Source organism: Achroia grisella, unplaced genomic scaffold (assembly GCF_030625045.1).
Source record: "Achroia grisella isolate CSIRO2021 unplaced genomic scaffold, CSIRO_AGI_Agris_v1 utg512, whole genome shotgun sequence".
NCBI classification, from domain to species: Eukaryota; Metazoa; Arthropoda; class Insecta; order Lepidoptera; family Pyralidae; genus Achroia; species Achroia grisella.
Window position 1 is genome coordinate 2104037 of NW_026712906.1, and position 21574 is coordinate 2125610.

General features: G+C 32.6%; 1 protein-coding gene across 1 annotated transcript; it reads left to right on the forward strand.

Moving 5' to 3' along the window:
- The first annotated feature begins 2648 nt into the window (after positions 1 to 2648).
- On the forward strand, positions 2649 to 21490 carry LOC131846847 (mutS protein homolog 4-like). The gene is made up of 18 exons (XM_059196265.1): positions 2649 to 2689; positions 3485 to 3591; positions 5160 to 5228; positions 6448 to 6596; positions 7190 to 7380; positions 9234 to 9355; positions 10151 to 10377; positions 10646 to 10840; positions 12307 to 12636; positions 14594 to 14697; positions 14988 to 15090; positions 16067 to 16183; positions 17424 to 17525; positions 18163 to 18276; positions 18855 to 18925; positions 19471 to 19608; positions 19827 to 20025; positions 20597 to 21490. Exons 1-18 carry the CDS (start codon positions 2649 to 2651, stop codon positions 21488 to 21490), a joined length of 3273 nt encoding a protein of 1090 aa, XP_059052248.1.
- Positions 21491 to 21574: the final 84 nt, after the last annotated feature.

Here is a 21574-nt window from a genome sequence, read left to right on the forward strand (position 1 = left end):
ACCATACTATATTCTGAAAATAAAAAATATATGTATTTCCAACCCTATAGTTTTTATAGATATTATTGTTTTTCAAATAAATAAGTCAACTGACTCCTAATAGCGTAACATCTTTATTTATTTATTATCTTGCACACAAAATTGTATACATTGCAGACTAAATGCCTGATGGCATTCACTACCAGTCAACCATCGCACTGATCAAATATACTAACATCTTTCCCAACTACATTCACATATACACATATAATAAAAAATAATATATTTCCATTCTTCTAATCTTTTAATTATATATGTATACATGATATATCTATTATGCATATAAAAATATCACAAATTAAGAATAATCTTTGTATTAAATAAATAGATTAAACTTCTACAACTACTTTCTTTTCATATTAAATTATAAAAAAAAACCTGTACCTAATTATAACATGTGAATACAAAGATCGATTATTATAAATAGTTATTTAATTATAGATTTAAGCTTATACCCATAACTGATTTACGAAGCTGAACTTCGTAATAACTGATAACCTTAACAATACATTTATTGTCACGAAATAAATATGGGTTATCTTTAAACTGTCACGCTAAGAATAAATGATAATTTTACCTACTCACTTGAATAGTTTATCTGTATGATGCTTATCTGCTTCAGATTAACATACATACTTAAATTATTTTATAATTACATTGGAGTTATTAAAATTAATTAATCATGATAGATAATTTTATTTACTAAAACAAAAATCAGATGTAGGCTTAATTTATTTGTTGTTTATTATTATTATCCAAAAGGTAATCAAGACAATATTACATTTGTTTTTGTTTGATTTCATTGGTCAAACTTGAGAAGAAAAATAATGGCTGAAAAATTTGTGTAATCTTAGTGTTGTATAAATATAATTAAGCTATACCTTAAAGATTAAACAAATCATTTATAGATATGTTCCATGTTTAATCATAAAGTCAATAAAAACTTCTTCTGTCTATCACTTCAAAGTTTTATATTAAAATTAAATAAAATAAACAAAGACATTACAATATTTTAACTTAATGTTGACTATCAAGACAATCATTGTATGGTTGTGAATGTTGAGTTTTATTTCTATCATTTTAACAATAAGGTAGACAACTTAAGACATATTCAAATTTGTTTTTCTTACTTACATAATCTGTATAACTGTCTTTTTTATAGTCTTAATAGTTTCATGGTCAATTTTGTTTTTTCTAATATTCCAGCGTAATCGTAAATAACTATAAAAGCTGAACTGGCAGAAAATATACACTGTCTACTCATTTAATTTTCGCAATTTTATAATAACTTAGATTTAAATGTTACACCTTAGATTTAAAAATATACGATAATATATTAAAAATATATTATCGTAACAATAAGAAGAGAGATTTCAAAATTTTATCTAAAAAGGATATCCTCAATTAATAGACAAGGCTATTGAACAATCATATTGAATCGAATCAAGGTTATCAATCAACATTAATTAGATTGCTGATATCTTCCACTTTTACTATACAAATTATATTTTATTTCAGGAACAAGTTACGTACCTTTGAAAGCCATGGATAAAATTTTATCTAAATAATGTATATTTAATTTAAAACTTAACTAAAGCAGTAAAAACATAAAGTTGAGATTCGTTTTGTTTTGACATTTGACAGTTGTGGTTTTGACAGTTTGTGAATAATTGAAATTTGTAGACGATGACTGACAGACTAGTAAAAAAACAGTCAGTCACCATGTATTCGACTAGCTGTATGGGCGCAGTTCCCTTTGCCTTTCCTTTAAAGGGTAAACAGAACCAAAAAAAAATGATAATTGGAATCTAAAAATCCCTAAGGATCCTGTACCTAGGACCCAGCAAATTAAACATTAAAAAAAGTCATAAAAATTGGCGCGTAATTTGAAATAGCACTCTGTTCATTATCTAAATTTACGTAATTATTGTATTAAAAATTACAAATTATAAAAGTAAATAGCGTTGGTTAATACATAATTAACTAATTATCTTACAAAGATGAATGTAGTGCAAAGAGAAAAAATATTGAATTGTAGAGAAAAACCAAAAAAGGATTTGGTTAGAAGAGATTTTTCGTTGGGTATGGATATTCAAATAAAGATGCTCTTGTTTTTTTTAAGTATGTATCTTTTTATTTATTGCAAAATTATTTTATTCGGAATAAATACTTTTACAGTTAGGTACCTGAATTGGCGTATAAAATCAAATAAGTTTTTTTTATCACACCGTAGTGATAAACAAGCTGGCCAAGCTTATGGTAAATGTCGTCAATATACATCTTCGACCGTTACCTATATATATGAACATTACGGATATCATATGTCGTCACGTGATGACCGTAATCACGATAACGCGTTGCCATTCCGAGAGACTAAGGTATCGTACCACCATATCCTAATTTAACTAACCTTTCAAAAGAACGATTTACGACTTGATACAAAGTCTGCCTCTGTAGTATTTAAATGTATAGCATCTATGGCAGGTATAAGAGGTCCGACGTCATTGCTGCGTACAGTAACGTATAATGTTTCAAATGCAAGCCGGAATCCTATTAAAGCACCTCGATATCAATTTTCCAATGATCCAACAGCAAGTAACGTGACGTCTATGGGCCCTCCAAGTGGCCCTCCACGGAATTCAAAGCGGAAGTAAGTACCTATTTTTGAACTAAGTAGGTTCGAGGTTATCATTTTCAAGTTTCTTATAATTTTAAAACGCTATCTCGTTTCCGTTATGAAGACTTGGAATTTGATAGATTTCGAGGACGCGAATTTTATTTTTAAATACGCAACACTAGGTATGCGGTACACTATAACTGGATTTATTAGTCTGAAGAAATCTAACTATGCTTTCTTTAATCATAGTCTCAAAATACGGTGTTATATTATTATACTAGCTACTTGCCCAGGTGTATTTATATATAAACCTTCCTCTAAAATCACTCTATCTATTAAAATAACCGCTTCAATATCCGTTGCGTAGTTTTAAAGATATAGGGACGGGCAGATAGCGATAGCGACTTTGTTTTATAGTATGTAATGATGCGAGTCTATAATTCATACTTTAAAAAATGTTTACGTCGTAAATAAATACATACTTGTGACACTAAAGTAAAAAATATTTTAAAGTTTTTCTGTTAGTGCTTTTGTATCCGTTTTTGAGTTTGAATGTTTTTCTTTTGATTTGTTATCTCTACTCTTATTGAGAGATTCCCGTAATGCTTAGTAATTAGTAGTACCTATTATTTTATTTACATCATTTCATATACCTATTATGCACAGAAAACACCTATTCATGAATATAAAGATTTATCTTGTCCAAGAATCAAACCCGCGACATCGCGGATGTAATAACGTTTGCTAACCGCTTTACAATAGCTCTCTTCACATATTATATTCTAGAATAATAAACTCAAGTTCTACTAAGCCTGAATCATCTGCAAGCAATAGGCCTAGACCTAGGGTGCTTGCGAGCGAATCTGCAGACGAAGAGATGTGCACACCGGCTAATAGACCTACTGCACTCAGATACATCAGCAGTAGTAGTAGAGGTAGATTAATAGATCTATTTTAATTATATAATAACCACTAGTTTCACCCACATGAAATTTATTAAATTATAATAGCCTATGTAAGTGCTATGCTGATGTATCAGCTATATTATTGTAAAGTTTCATTAAAATCCATTAAATAGTTTTGGTGTGAAAGAGTAACAGACATCCATCCACAGTCACAAACTTCTCTTTTCTTCTTCTTCTTCATAGCAGCACCACTGTATGTATTTTAGCGCCGCCCGTGACAATTTACTAAGGATTATCGGATCTGGCAATTTTTCCATAGCAATAATATTACTTATAGGGGTCCCCCAGGTAGCTGTAGGATTTCCTCTACCTCTTGTACGTTTGGGTTTATAACACTAATTAGTAGAGGACTCTCTAGTCTTTTAAAAGTATATCGATACTTTTAGAAGACTAGAAAGTACTTGTACAAGAGACGTCTACGTGGGTACCTCTGTCTCATTTATTGTAGCCTCCAAACAGCTTCTTTTCTATGTTTAAATCTGGGTTGCAGTAACATTACAGGATATAGAGGCATGACATTATAGTCAATGTAGTAGTAGAATAGAAAAGCTTGAGTGAGAAGTACCACGGACATTTCATGGCAATTACGTTAGTTACGTGGTGCTGTTCATATAGCTATAGACGGTCACATGGACCAATAGCTGTTTGTTTCTTTTTATTTTATTATTTGTATTTTTATTGCAATTGTTTTACATGTGTATATGTGTACATATGAATTATATGTATATGTAGGTATGTTAATAATGGTTGTCAATAAATGTTTTTCTTTCTTATTTGCCAAATGATGAAATCAAAGTCAGTATACCTCCCTGTATTACATGTAACCAGTTAACGAATATTCTGAAATGATATAATCTTTTCAGGATATTCGTTAACTGGTTACATGTTAACTGATTCTGCATAAATTGTACATTGAGTATTCATCAGCATAGATTGCTTATAGGTTCGCCTTTTGTACCTTATTATTTCTATTTATATTGTTTATAATTTACTTCTGGTGCAATAAAGAATAAATAAATAAGCAATCAAACGTTATTTGATAAATTAATAAAGAATTCGTGTCGCAACCACAAAGTACTCCCCTGGAACTGCTTTTTCACATTGATTGTTATTTGTATCAAATTTAAATATAGTTTTTATTATCAATTATTATTAAATTATCAATTAAATTATATTTACTGAAAAAACGCTATGTACTACTGTAGTCCAATGTTAGTTACTAGTAAGTAATATTCTTAATTGGCCTATATAATTAACTTAATATTGCGAATATAACCAAAACAATGTTGTTTATTACAACAGTTTGGTTATTCATACAGCAAGTCAACCAATTCAATTAGGTACAAAAAAAATGAGAGAGAGTGTTGTGGCCTAGCAGTTTACTACCTCGATCAAGACCTAGAAGATTGTGAGTTCATATCTGCCTGTCAATAAAAAAAAACTTGTGTTTTTTTGAGTATTTACATTCAGTCGCTTTCCTCTCTTCTTAGTTTATATTAAGAAATACGTCCACGTGGCTGTTATTCTATTATTTCCAGGTGGACACAGCGGCACTAGATCTGCTCGATCTACAAGTACCTCAGCGGTCGAAGCTAGTGTTATTTTGGGTAACTCCTTTCGATAAAGTTCTACGTAAAAAAATTATTTGAACATCGACTTTATTGTTATCTGTATTAATATACTAATATTACAAAGATATTTTAGTTAATATATGACTGCTGGTAGTGGATAACTTCAAAAAATAATCAACCGATTAAAATAACAGAGTTTATCAGAGTTTACCGAGTTAGTTGAGTGTGGGTACCTCTGTCACACCAATTTCAGACGCTTCCAAGCAATTTGCTTCGTAAGATATGTTTCGGATGAGAATAAGAGGCAGTAAAGTACAGATTAAACTTAGTGAATGGCAATACCTTATAACGTTATATAAGTAGTGATATTCATGTATATAGAGCTGTTTCCACTTACCGTCAGGTGGATCATCAGCTTGTTTGCCATTCCAATTACGTAAAAAATATATAATTTGTCTTACAAAACTCTACCAACAGGTAAATAGATGAAAAATATTAAACTCCCATCAGGGGAAGGCCTATCATAATCTGGTGACATCAATAATTACTGTTGGTAAATTGTTACGCGCTGATTTTGCCTGTAATTAGTAAAATTACTTAGTTTAGTTGATATATGTATATGGGAAAGACCCGGCTCCGTATTGTCCCAGAATAGGTAATTCTGTAATGATAATGACAAGGGTACATTCAGTTTTATTTTAATCGAATTATTGGAAAGCATTGACGGTTACAAAATGTCTTGTTAATTACTAATGAACAATATTTTATTAAATCACCTTTAATTGTTTGTTTTAGTTAGTCCAAATCAGATAGATTTACAGAGCGCTGTAGTATAGACTACCTTACTTAATTTGCATCTATAATGCTAATGCATCACATTTACTGGACATTTATCGTTATATTTTGCACTAATTACATAATATATTTTTGAAATATAGTCTGTGTTATAAGCTACATTGCTGTAAAGTTACATCAAAATCCGTTCATCAATCCATCTATCCATACTCGCAAACTTTCACATGTGTAATATTAGTAAGATAGTATAATACTAAATATACAAAATTAGATATTTTATCTTGTGAATATAATACATACGTATAATAGATATATAAAAAACACCCAGACCGATACGACACAAACAATTGTACTCATGAATACAACTGTTTGTACCGCAGCCGTCATTTAGACCGATTGTTCAAAATAACCTTTTTTTATATTACAATATGACGTATGATGATTTGTATGTAAATTTCAGCTTTATCAGAAGGTAGAGGTATGGCTCGAGGTGAGATCGGAATAGCTGCTGTCGATTTGAAACATCCACGTTTAGTACTGTGTCAGTTCAGTGACACCTTGCTGTACACCCATACGTTAACGAAAATAAACTATTTTAATCCTGTAGAGGTAGTCATCTAATATTTATTACTTAATTAACTACCCGCCCCGGCTTTGTACGTGTATACATATGTTATACATAAGTCTCCCTCTTGATTCACTCTATCTATTGCTAAAAACTACATTATAAACCGTTGCATAGTATACAAGATCAAAGCGAACAGACAGTAGATGCGACTTCATTTTATACTGTAAAGGTAAGTCTTTCCACGGGTTTGGAGTGCTCTATGGATTCGCCTGCAAGCCCCTCTTTTTTGGTCCGGTGAAGCTGTAAAGCTGCCTGACGGACGCCAGTTGATAATAATGAAGTCAGGTCAAAAATTCATCGTAGCGTAGTCACCTGGAACCCACATAACCACTATGTTTTCCATAGAGAACCGTGTTAGTGTAATAGATTATATCTATTACTAATAATTACTTTCTACTGCACTATTTTTTTTTTATGATGCATAGTGCACTCTCCTGCACGAGCGGTTTACGGGCGAGACACCAGTAGCATATAGCAATTTACCACGAAGGTTTCCAGGGGGAACCGTGTGGAGATCAACTTGACATAGTACATTACTACCAATGGTATAAAAAACTTCTATTGGTTTATTCAGATTATAGTGCCACACACATTCTGTGAAGGAGTTCAGCCCATTCAACTATACCAGCTGATTAGGGAGCATTATCCCCTAGTCAACCTAACCACTGTACAGAGAAGGCACTTCAACGACGCAGTCGGCAGACAGCAAATTCAAACCCTTTGCGCTCCTGAATACAGCGCTGTATATCTGCAGGTGTTACACAAGTATGTATATCTATTTTTTAACCAACTTCAAATAGGAAGATTCGGAATTTGGGTAGATTCTGATCAGGATTTTGGGGTTAATGATGTAATTGTCCACTCACCTACGCTGAAGATACACTAGTGAAAAATAGTATGAAGAGGAATTCTTAGTTCAAAAGCACTCCGACTGATGGTAGATTTGACATATCATCTGAGTCTGTAATAGACGTACATGACAATTAGATGTACATGTCATTCATGATGGAAGATCGCGGAAAGTGGCAAGAGCTCCACCGACAAGAGCATAGCTCTTAAATTATGAATGAAGATGTAACGTCATCAGTGTCAAATTGCAAAGACTTCCTAGCAGTCTAGGACTATAAATTTGCATACATTAACCTCTAAGAAAATTTATTAATAACTCACACAATTGTCGCTTTTAATACCATGCGGAAATAGATGTGGAAAATTGATGTTGCTCGTGTGAATTCTACCAAAATTAAAAATTAACTGTGTGTTGCACAAAATCTATTATAAATCGTTAATAATTAGCATCAGCGCTTTGTCAGCCTGACTGCTAACCGAGACATTTGTTGGCTTGTATAAAATGTAACCTAAGTGCTTCTCCGTGCAAAATATTACGTTTATAAATTATATTTCGTAGCCGTTATACCAAGAGCGAATAAACAAAAAACTCTTCTTTTAATTTATAGAATCATTGGTCTTAGGTACCAATGCATCGTAAACAATGTAGATACTCTACGGGAACCTAAAGCAATATTATGCATAAGTTCATCATCTTCAGTTCGATACCAGACGAAAGCAGTTCAGGGTTATCATTGCGAAGCATAATTACGTCTTTATCGTATAAAACCAATGTTACCTACCTACTAGTTAGGAATCGAACGTTGACGCAATATGATTTAGCATATGTCATTAAAACATACAGCTAATAAGCTAAATACGAGTATGCATTCATCATTTCTTAATTGCCAACCCAGCTATTGAAGTTCCTACAATATATAGCTAATAAATTAATACCCGAAGGAGATTTTTGAAAATTCTCTAAGTACAAGCTCCCCTAAGTGGATACATTAACATAAGTATTAAATCAAGAGAGACAGAGAGAGTTTCTTAAATCATTAAACAAAGGTTTAGTAAATTATGCAATATATTTTATACTGTGCGTACAACATGTTTTGAACAATGTTTATTGAAAAGAGCAACGCGCAAGATGATGCTATTATGTGACTATTTATTTATAGTACATAATCGATTTTTTTATTGGTAAGAAACTTGCGTTTATTTATTACATCTTATTTTCCAGTTGTGGTTCAAATATCTATCTGTTACGAACATAGGTCGTGCAGCTTTTTTTTTTCGGACTACTCTAATGCTGTTGGCCACAGCAGGCCTTTACAGCTTCATCGGACGTTAGGGGGCGAGTGCAGATGGCACTCCAAACCCGCGGAAGGACGTATGGAGCGGCTGAAGGCCAACTCCTGCATGACGGATAAGAGGGCGTTTTACCGATCGATCGGCAGTGCATCGATACCCAGTGCCGTTCACTGAATAACAAACTAATAATATATAAACTATATACGCTATTGTTGTGTTACTTAGTGGAACCTCTGTCTCATTAATTCTGCCGCCAAAACGTATTAAGAGAGAGATGCACGAGAGAAAAACATATTACGCCGTATTAATACCGGTATTATTATTCCAACTATTTACGAATAAATGGGATAACCGCGACTATCGAAGCAGATGATGATGATAATAAGAAACTATTATATTATAATTATATATATACGTATTGCATTAATATTGTTCTTTCTAGTCTTTTCTGATCAACAACTGATTGATATTTTCAGGTTCTACGCACTGACAGCGGCTGCAGCGGTCCTTAAATACGTTGAATATATTCAATGCCTCGTTTTTGCTAGAGATTCGCTAAAAATCGAATATCATTCTTCTGAGAACACGATGATTATCGGTATATTTAAATATACATATATAATAGTTTTTAACTATTGCTATTCCTTGAATTATAGGTACATGAAAGACACATCGAGAAAAGATAGACCGTTGTATACGTCACGTAGGTAGGTATACGTAGGTATATTAACTAAAACTGATACCACACAAGGTTTCAGTTTTCTTAAATATGGACCATATATCCAAAATAATTCAAATATTAGCATCTTCAACTATGACATAGCGTTCATTGTCATGAGGATGTTGTTTTGTTGTTGTTAATGTTTTAGACATGACTTTAATAGTCATGTCTAAAACATTCTTTAGTGATATTAGAATAGTATACTCGCCTTCGCTAACATTTGCTAGGGGGGGGGCAAAATTGGACATGAAAAGATGAGCATAAGATCAGGTTAGTTAGCCCATAGTGATAAATACACCAAAAATTAACCGCTTTCCATCAGGACCTAACTTTATTTGCCAATCCAATTAAAAAATACTACGATGATATCAAAATGGAACTGCTTGGATGTCGGCCTGATTAAAACCCCATTAGTAACAATCTCCGTCCTCCCCTGTGAAATAGCTACACATATAGGTAAATTGCTTCTCATAAATTATTATGCACAAGTAACACTCTAAATATATTATTTAATTCAACTAGGAAGATGCTTTATTACAAAAAAACTTATCTTGACTGATTGCCGGATCCATTCAATCATTTGAGTAAGATACTTTTATTGAACTTTCTCGTATAATATCCACGAGAAGAATTAATACATGTTTAGTTTTCCTATATTACGAAAATGCTTAGATGTCGGCACAGCTACTCAGCTGGAGTTAGTCCAGCCGTTGGTTCTATCTGCCGGCCCCACATGCTGCCTTCTGGGAGTCCTAGGTCCTACTTACACTGTTGGAGGTATCAGGGCCCTTAGAGCCTGTATTCTACAACCATCGTGTAATAAGGAATTTATTGAAAATAGATTAGACGCAATACAGGATCTGATCGAGAATGAAACTGGATTAATGTCAAGTTTACAGGTAGGAAATCACAATATTATTTCTGATCTCATAAGCAAGACAAACATAATATATGACTAACTATCACTTGACAGCCTCGATGGTCTAGTGGTTTACACCGGCTTTAATATGAATAATGATATGCAGTCTCGTCGTTACGCCCGTAGTTGTAGTACTATAATTTACAAAAGTTAGTTAGTAGTTTTTGTTTTAGTACTTTACAGCACACTACTTATATAATTTATAATCATACTATGTTAAGAATGTAAAAATACACCTGCATTTTCAGAATGTAATAAAGAAGTTGTCAGAAATTGACAAGATTCTATTCCTTTGCGTGGAGACTCCAAACCAAAATATGGACAAGTTTGGAGAAGCGCAATTGAATCAAACTTTACTCCTAAAGACAACGATGGACTTAGTTCCAAATCTCGTTGAAGCACTAAACACGGCAATGAGTGGAAGACTTCAGAAAATTAAAATGGTAAGCAGTTTGATGGCCTTGATAGTCTAGTGATTGAGCACACCGCCTTACTTCCATTGTCATAGGTTCGATTCCTCGCTAGATACAAACATTCATGAGTACGATTATTTGTATTGGTCTGGGACGTTTCTATAATATGTGTATACATATTATGTATGTATGTATTCATGTTTTTCTATCAGTTGTCTTATGCCTATAACACAATCTATGCATAGCTTGTAACTAGATGGCGCTGCATGAATTCTCCGAAATTATTATTATTTAATTATTAGTTAAAGTATCTTATAAATTAAAGTGGTCAGATTTTTAATCACGTTTCAAGACGCACAAAACTTCAAAGTACAGTGTGATGAAATCGGATATTTTTAGAACTTATGTAGATAAACAAATACAATAAATAATACAATGATTATTGACTATTGTTATATGATATATATTATTCTAATATGATACCAGGCAACTTACCTCATTTGTGTCGATGGTCAGATCAGATTTGATGGTATAGATCACTACCAGATCAGGACCTACAGTAATACTCTATCACTAGTGGGGGGGAAATAGGATTGTTTCTTTTCTCCATTTACAGTTTTATTTTTTTTTTACTTGAAGGCTATTACGTATATAATGTTTTTTATTATTTATATACTTTTTTTTTAATTGTATAATATCTGTTTTTTAAAGTTTATGTATACGTAGTTTTTAATTGTAATATATGTGCGTCCGTACTGTGGGTCCAACTGAAAATCAGCGCTGGAAACTATGTTTCCCAGCATTATGCCGAGTTGTGGTCCACAATGACTCTGTTTTTTTAATGTGTAAATTATTCTTGTACTTCTTATGTCATTACTGTATAAAACTAGTTAATAAATTCTATTCTATTCTATTCTACAAGTTTTTTTGTCTTGTTACTCAGGAAATAATGTTACCTTCTGCGATATCCTCATTTTGTTTACATTTATTCCAACGTGCAGTGGGCCATTTAATTCCAGAGTTTGATAAAGGTCGTTAAGGGTCGGTGGGTTAAGTTAGTAGTCTACAGCTCTTGATAACCGTCGGGAAAATCTTGTTACGAGTTACTTAATTAGGGCAGAATATTTTAAAAGTCATGTACAATAATTTGACTGTTTATTTATTGTTGTTTTTAAAACTTTATTTACTGTAAATTGAATTAAATGATTGGCTTTACAATAATATTGCAAAGGGAGAGCAAATATTGTTAGTAGAAAAGTGAACTCTAACTTTTCCTACAGTAGTTCTTACTGCACTGATCTGAAAAATTATTTTATCGTTCGAAAGGTATTGCAAAGTGACAGACAATACGTTATTTTAATATGTATACAAAATTCATAAGACACCCGGGCACAACTAGGATGGGTCACCTCTTAAATATAAATTAAATTTACAAAATAACATTTTACAGTTCTAAGTTAGAAACTATTATGTACCTGATGATTATAATTTTATAGGACTTTGAAAATCCAAATTACAATGAGATTGCATCCCGTATAAAAAACATACTTCAAGAAGATGCACATTTAGAAAAGGGTTCTATGGGTAGTTTACAGAGATGTTTTGCGGTCAAGCCAGAAATAAATGGTCTATTAGATGTAGCTAGAAGAATGTATTCAGAACTGATAGAGGATATACAGAAGATGGTGGAACATCTAGGCGAAACGTATGATTTGCCACTTAGAGTGAATCAGAATATGCTGAAAGGATTTCACATAATGATGCCAATTGCACCGAAAAATAGAAGGACCTTTAGTGTTGACGATTTACCACCCATATTCATCAAGGTGAGTAATTATAATATTTTGATTTAGGATTCTGTTTTTTTTTAGATTCTGTAACACCATATGTATGTATGCGTGCTTATCTTTTAGTGGTTTTCGGTTTATTACCCGTACAAATGTGAGTTCAAATCTGATCACGAGAAATGGCGGTGGATTTTCCTCTTATACGCAGCGAAATGTGGACATGTTAAATGTTACCCACGATGTAGACCATTTATTATTCCTCTGATTACACCTCCTAAGATAACAATTGTGAGGGTATTTTTTATGTCAATGAGTTAGTCAAACCCTGTAATTTGTATACTAAATGATACCTAAAATTATTTGAATTTGAACCGTGGTCCTTTTTAATTATATGAAGCTATCCTATATAACATAAAGGGAGCCTTAAAACAACGGTATATCGAAATCCTATCCAGGCCTAGGTCAAGGAATGATGTAATACTATCACGTGTTCATCACGCTGTCTAATAACATTATGATAGCGTGGCATGACCACACCCCTTTAATTATCATTATAATAAAGTTTAATTTAAATAGTAGCATGTATGCATATTATTAAGGTTCTAATTGCTTTCACACAATTACGTGTGTTGTAGAATTTCCTCATATTAGGTTTATTTTTGTGATAATTTTTTCCCTATAGATATATTATAGATTTTTAAAAAATAGAATACGTAGTTTCCAATATACCAAAATCAGGTATTATAATTAATTTTGAAACTAATGGGTTCAAAAGACACCCAAATACTAAATTAACCCATAGCTACTTTTTACCTGGGTCCATCACAATGACTCGTCGAAGTTAGTTTTATTATAATTTTGGTACCGGACTATGATTTTGTATGTATAGATAAATCTTTAATAGTATAAAAAGTCTCCGGGGCTGTCTGTACATTTAGATGTAATAAACTAAGCCATGAATTTTAAAGCAGTTCTGTCAACCGTCAACAGATAGAATGATTCAAGAGGAATATGTATACATAATGTACACGCAGAACAGCCGAGAAATTTAATGCGTTATAAATTAGAATGCACCCGTGCAAAGTCGGGCGAGTCGCTAGTAGGTAAATAAAATATAAAAAGATAGTGTTATCATTGTATGAAATGATACTACATATAATTATATGTGGGTACATGAACTTTATCTACGTAACTGCGGTTTGCGGGAGTCCAATTAAAATGACCGTCGGATTAAATATGTACTATATATACATGTACATAGATTAAGTATATAATGGAAATATACTCTCGCGAGTTATCAGTATATCCTTAATTAGTTAATGAATAATCACTACTCTATACGTGCTAATCACAGTATGTGTAATCCATGAGGTTGGTGTCATAAATATCTTCTGTTTGAAGGTATTTTATAGGTGATAATAAAAATGCGCACCCCTCCGCGCTGACGGTATACACTGGCGGGGCCAGTGGAGTATGATTATCATAAAATACGGTCAGTTATCTCATCGTGCCAAATTTAACAGGAATGAACTAAGATATTTTTAGGAGAGAACACACGGTTTTAGCTCTGATAGTGTAATAAATCAATATTAGGCTAGCTATTGATTACTATAGCCTGATACTAACAATCTCCTCTACTCTGTCCGAAGGATAATTTCCATACAATATAGAACTCCCAATAATAATAATACCTATGTGCCATAAAAATGCTGATTTGCTGTTTTCCAGCTTTTATTTTATAACTTAAGTGTCTTGAAGCTGTTTAGGGTTTTGAACTGTCTTAGACAGAAACCGTATCTCATTATTCATTGTATTATTATCTGTGTTTTCCATCATGCGAAAGTTAGTCAGAAATATGTAGAGACACATAATTTCTTTTGTGCTAGTTAGATTTGAATTCCGGAATTTTCGGTCGAAGATGGAGTAGTAAACCAGAAAACCGCTAGATTACAACTCTCTCTGTAGTTGATATAATCAAACTAATAAATAATTTAAGGTACACAACAGTGGTGCCAGCGTGTCCATGACCACTGAGGAATTAGTCGTGATGGACCGGCAGGCTAAGGAATCCTTGAACGAAATACAAAGAATGAGTAACATGTAAATATTTCCCTTACACTTGCCTACAATTTCATACTCTTATTGGATTTGTAACATTAATTTAAAAAAGGCGAGAATAAATAATAAATAATGTATATATCTACTTATATTAATACATTATATCTACTTATAATATATTTACACACATTTGCCTTACAATTAGAAATAGCTTATGCAACTGTGCCCCACGGGGGCACAGTTTGTCAATATTGATTGTTTATATTAGTAAGATAGTATATTTTATAAAACTCGATTCAATAATGAGTTTGATAGGTAATTATTTTCTACAGTGTTATATCTGGTCTGCTGAAAGAATTACGACCGTTTATGTCCAGTCTCTACAAACTGTGTGAAAATGTAGCCGAACTGGATATTTTGCTTGCAATGGCGCAGGTGAGTTTCAGATAAGTTGTAATAATTTTCATTAATAATAATAATATCCCTAAATAATTCACACATCGCTATTCAGACCTAAGCTGGGCACCAGTGGAGGATGATAAGATGAACATGACGTCAGGTCAGTTAGCCCATTGTGACAAATTTATCACGATGGTTTCCGGGGGGAACCGCGTGGAGGTCAACCTGACATGGTACATTGCTAGCAATAAGATCATCAGTCCACATTACTAACAATCCGCTTGCCCCCCAAATAAAGGTATTTAACTATTTACCTCTCTCGAAGTTTCGACTAGGTTACACTAGCCTTGGTCGTAGCCGTGCTACGATCGTGTTAGGACCCGGTTAATATAAATAATGTATATTAAACACGAAAGTTTAAAATTAACAATCGATATACATCCTTATTATTCATTTTTTGGAACTAAATACATAATATCTACATACATACATATAAAACCAAACACCCAGACCAACACAAACAGAACATATACTCATGAAATACATTTAATTTTATACTTGTGAATACAAATGACTGTACCGTGGGACGAATCGAACCCGACACCACCGAGACCATCATTATTTTAAAAATCACTCAGCCTAAATCACAACGTCATCTAAGCTGAATTTGTGCTACTATTACTAGACAACTGGATAGAAACAAAATATTATTAATGGATTTAATTTAATTTTGCTTAATTAAAGGCTAGTATTATTGTGTGTGAGACAACAAATATTCAATGCGGAAGTAGGGTGCTAGAATCAAACCCGCGCAAAAAAAGTACCTAATGTCTTAAGTTGGTGTCAGCTTTTTAAACCTCCAAGGAGCTTATGCGCTCCTGATCGTAATTTTGGCTGGTTGTGTTAACAATATTAACCCCGTAATGGCTGATAGCGTGAAGATGTAAATAGTTACTTATGTTTTAACCAGAAATAAAGTTACTAGATTGTAAAAATACAATTGATATTTCAGGCTAGTATAGTGGGATCATACATAAGACCGGAGTTCAACAACTACACTGATATAAGGAACAGCGTACACCCTCTCCTAGATTACAACAGCCAAGTCATGCCCGTACCCAATGATATCGTATGACTTTTATTAAAAATAGACTAGTAGTTGTGTTGACTTGTATTGTAGATCGCCATATATTGACGGTGGATTAGAAATAGAAATAAAATTCATTTAAATAAACTTAATATAATCATTGAATAGTCATATAATACTTGTTTATTCGGAAAACATTGTATAATTTTTTTTTCTTACGGATGATAATGGAGTGGTGCAGCTGCCTGCGCTAATGGCTTACGCTAGCGTGGCACCAGTGGAGAGAACAATAAGAATTTACCACGATGGTTTCCAGGGCGATCCGCGTGGAGGTCAACCTCCTATATTATATAGCAATGTGATTATTGGTCCACATTATTAACAATCCCGCCTTCCTCTTTTGATTGATATTCAAACGACTACAATAAAGCATCTATATGATGTGTCATTCTCATTTTTTGCCTTGGGTCAATATGACTTTACTTAAGTATATTCACCCAAGCAGTGGCGGATTAAAGATCTAGAGCGCCCTAGGTAATCACTCTATCGTTCGCCCCTGTACCGGCCATAAATGGCCATTATAATACTATAAATTTTAACTAGATATTTTTCCAATAAGGTAGATTCAATGTTTAGTATTGCTAACAAATTGAAACTCTTATCTGTCATGGTTGAGCGAAGTAAGTTTTTCACTCTCTTTAGGCAGGAAAAACTCCGCTTCCCACTGCAATTACTGACTGCCGTCGATACGCACATTCTTCTGGCTATGTCAGGCAATATTGCATAATACAAGTATATCGATGCTTGTGCAATATAATCGATTATAGATTTTGATTACAGATCAGCATAATTCTTAATCGTCTTTATGTTATTTTCTTTATTTATTTAAAAATTCTGAGCTCGCGCGCCCCTTATTAAACACACGCCCTTAGGCACGCGCCTAGTTTGCCTTACGGATAATCCGCTTCTGCACCCAAGGCATATACTATACTATACTATATTAGTTACTATAGATTTTTAACCTACTTTCTTCACTCTTTAAATTTACATGAATAAAAGTATCTAAGTAATGTACAAACATTCATTTAAATCGATTCCTACAGATTCAGAGATTAGCCCGTACAAACTGACAACCAGACAGGGAAACAAAAAAAAATCTAGATGTTCCATTTCACTTCTCACTTACCTCTGACTCAGTATCCTTTTATGGTTTTTGGCGTTTTTTTCTATGTATTTATTACATGTAATTCCTAACTGCATAAATGTCTGTATTTGATTACAGTACGCAAGTCCAGAGCAAAACTTCACAATAATCACTGGACCGAACATGGGCGGCAAAAGTATATATATAAAACAAATTGCTATTATGCAAGTAATGGCGCAGGTTAGAAATCTGGACTAATAGCTTTATTATTATATTTAATTATTATTCATAATGCAGGTAACAATTTTTTTAAAGGCGTAATTATTCAAGTAAATATTCTATGGGTCGTATTGGTGTCTACCATTTACCATGAAGCATGTAATGCCCAGAAGCCGAAATGTTTTTGATGGATATTTCAGGACGAAAATTAAATCGAGGTTACTATGGCCCAAAGCTGCTAGCTACTTTCCCTAGATGATAGGCATGGCGATTAATGACAAAGATAACGCTATCAGTATCTTGAGTACACTACCCCGATATGCCGCGTTGACTAACAATGATTATTTTTAAATATTAAAATTTATTAGTTTGATTTCATTATTTAATTAAACATTCAATAATTATATACGCACCAATTGTTTATACAACATGTTATAAATGTATACCTATCCGCAGTTATTTACAAACAATCATACTCATGAATACAAATTTTTGTACCATGCGAAGAATCGAACCCGCGATCATCGGGCCATCATGCTACTCGTAAAACCGTAGCCGTAACCACCGACTAATATTTTTATATCGCCTTAAGAACATGCAGAATATGAAATATAAAAATAATAATGTCAAAAAAAAATACTTAATTTTATGTTTCCAGTTGGGCTGTTTCTTACCAGCCACAAATGCAGTATTAAGATTAAGCGATAGAATTTTCTCGAGGATTGGATTCAATGATAGCGTTGAATTGAACGCATCCACATATGTGCTTGAGGTAATGTACCTTCTTAAATTTATATAATTGGAAATTCAATATAAACTAAAATATTTACTGATTTAACTCTTATTGATCAACTGCTTTTTCCTTATCCCATTTATTTAGGGTCAGCGTAAAGCGTAATATGTCTAACTTCCATTTATCCCTGTTCGCAGTGATCTCGTTATTTATTCCCTTTCTTACCATATCAGCTTTCACACAGTCCATCCACCTCCTTTTCGGCCTTCCTCTGCCCTTATAACCACCCACATTAATATGTAACATCTTCCTTAAATATTATCTTCATTCCTACGCATTACATGCCCATACCACCACAGACGATCACTCTAATCTCATTGTGCACACAATTAAATTGCTTTTATAAGAATGTATGAATTTAATATTGAAATGTACCTAGTTTCTTTTACTGTATAATCCAAATAAAAGAATATTCTATTTAATTAAATGATAAAAATACACTATACTCGAATGGTGTATCTGGTATGTAGGTAACAATAGAATGGTGTGCAACAAACGGTTTTGTAGATTCTTGCTTGTATATAATGTTGTAATTAATGTTCTTTTTACATTTATAGATGAAAGAAATTCAACACATACTGAAAAGTCTAACTTCTTCTAGTTTAGTTATTATCGACGAATTATGCAGGTGCGTATCAAAAACAGTTGTTTCTTGGTCAAAACTTTGTAGATTTTGCCAAATAGAAGAAGAAATAATCCAATGTGGTTGTAAGCCCACTTATCTATGCATAAACGAAACATCTTTAGAAAGTACACACTTTATCCTGAGGACATAAAACCATCGCTCCTAATAATACACAACAATTTTGGTCCCTGACTGGCCTAGGCAATGATCTCTAAAAAAAGGACGAGCACAACTGATCTATGCAGATCGCAGTACTACAAGTCTCTTGAGCACCGAGGTCAGTTCAGTTAGCCCGTCGTAACAAATTCACCACCCCTTTCCCCTATAAGCAGTGATTATTATCTCCCATTATAATAAACTGAATATCATTTCTTGATATAAATAAAATTTACATCAGAAACAGCGAATAAAGTTAATAATTTTGAGCTTTGTAAATCGATGCAAATTATTACAGATAAGATTAGTATAGAAGAAGTCAGTTAGACTAAAATGTATTTACAGCTAAATAAGATAGCAAATTAACTTAATAAATAATCTGCACCTTTTAGAGGAACCTGTACTGAAGAAGGAACCAGTATAGCCTGGGCCATTTGCGAAGAACTGCTCAAGAGTGATGCCTTTACGTTTTTTACCACGCACTTCATATATTTGACAAGACTTCAAGATTTATACTACAATGTGGTCAAGTATGTATTTAGTTAAATTTGAAAACAGTAGAATTTGTAAACAGTTTGATATCTGTTAAATATCTGAAAAAATACGAAAGTTTCAAAATAACGTATATCGATAAAATTAGACTCGTAGTTGTTTAATAAGTACTTGAAAAGATATAACAACCTGAAAATAGATTATTATTTTTCAAATATAAATAAAATCCTAAGATAAAAATAGATTCTTGTTTTAGTCGCCATACTACAGTAAAAAAGGAAGCTATATCAGATACAGAATCATCGCAGGAGAGACTTGTGTATCAACACAAGGTGGAACTAGGAACTACAGATATTGAGTGTTACGGTTTGGCTTTAGCTGCTAAAACCAACTTACCAAAAGACACTGTGAAATTGGCCGGTGAACTGGCAGAACTCATAGCTGAAACAAGAAAAGTAAGTATCGTCAACTTTAGATATTGTTGTTCCATTAAAAATATTATCTTTAATCACAATAAAATTAATATTGGCGCAACACAGTAACAAATTGTATCGACTGTTTAAATAATGAATGAATGAATGAAACTATTTATTGTTCCTCTCACAGAAAATACAATTACATATACAATTATGTATAAAATGATACAATGTATATATATAATACGATAAACAAGACAAAGAGGTAACAATGGGCGGCCTTATCGCTAAAAAGCGATCTCTTCCAGGCAGCCTTAGGATAGAGAGGAGTGATTAGATTTGCGTCTGGTAGAGGTGTAATGATAGTAACAATATTGGAAGAAAAGTTATAAATATACATATAACATTATACAATACAAAATAATATACCTAATAAACTTACATATACATACATATATATGAATATAAATAAATAGTTATTTAAAATCCATTTAGTATTCAGAAAGATAGTATCTAACTACGTAATAGATATGTCCTAAAAGAGATGTTTATTAAATTGTTTTTTCTAAAGTAAACCGGTATATTTATAGAGACTATTCTTATATTTTAGCCTCGACATATAGCAACACCACAGAGGAGTGACGAACAAATTCTTTACAATTTGAACGCTGACTTAAGATTACAATCAAGAAGAAATGAGAACTCAGACGAAAATTCATTAATAATACGAAAATTTAAAGAAAGTAACCCCCAACTGATACAAAGGCTAAGGGGTCAACATAACATAAGCGACAAACGAGACAGTAATACTAATAATTCTTCAATTCCTAGTTTCTCGTTTTTACGGTGTGATTCTTTGGATTATGTCTCCAATATTGACAACAACAATAATAATGATAAAAGTAGCAATTCAAACAATGAAGGAGCAGAATTGGTACCTATAGCTCAAAATATAATGAATGTAGATACAAATGTTGTAAATAACGAAACAACTGATAACTCTTTAAATAATGTTAACAGAAAGTTTACATTAGTAAAATCATCCAATGAACTTCTCAATACTATGATTACTAGAGACGATGATAATTTAAAAAGTCTGTATTCTCAAAATAGTAATAAGGATATAAGACTCGTTGAATATCAACAAAGTATGGAATTAGATGTAAATGAAAATGAACACATAAATAGTTCTCTACATATAAGTAACGTTGATAGTAATTATACTAATAATTATTTAGTGGTGAATGTAAACAATGAAATTGAACTTGGTAATACAGAGGATCTTAGTCAAATAGCAAGCAGTGATGACTCAGACTTAGCAGAAGCTCTTACACAGGTTTTGAATGATAGTTCCGTTGATAGAGTTTCTAAAAGCAATAGCGACAGTATGTCAATTGATGAGGAATTATTAAGGGAGACTGTTGAAGAAATTAATCAAGAATTATTTACAATTAGCATTGAAAGTATTATTCTTACACCACCTAGAGAGTTTTGTGACTGCTAAGTTCATAATAAATAATATGATTCTCTTTGTATTGTATTTATTTTGACCCTAGAAATAAATAAAGTGCACACCAAAATTCTATAT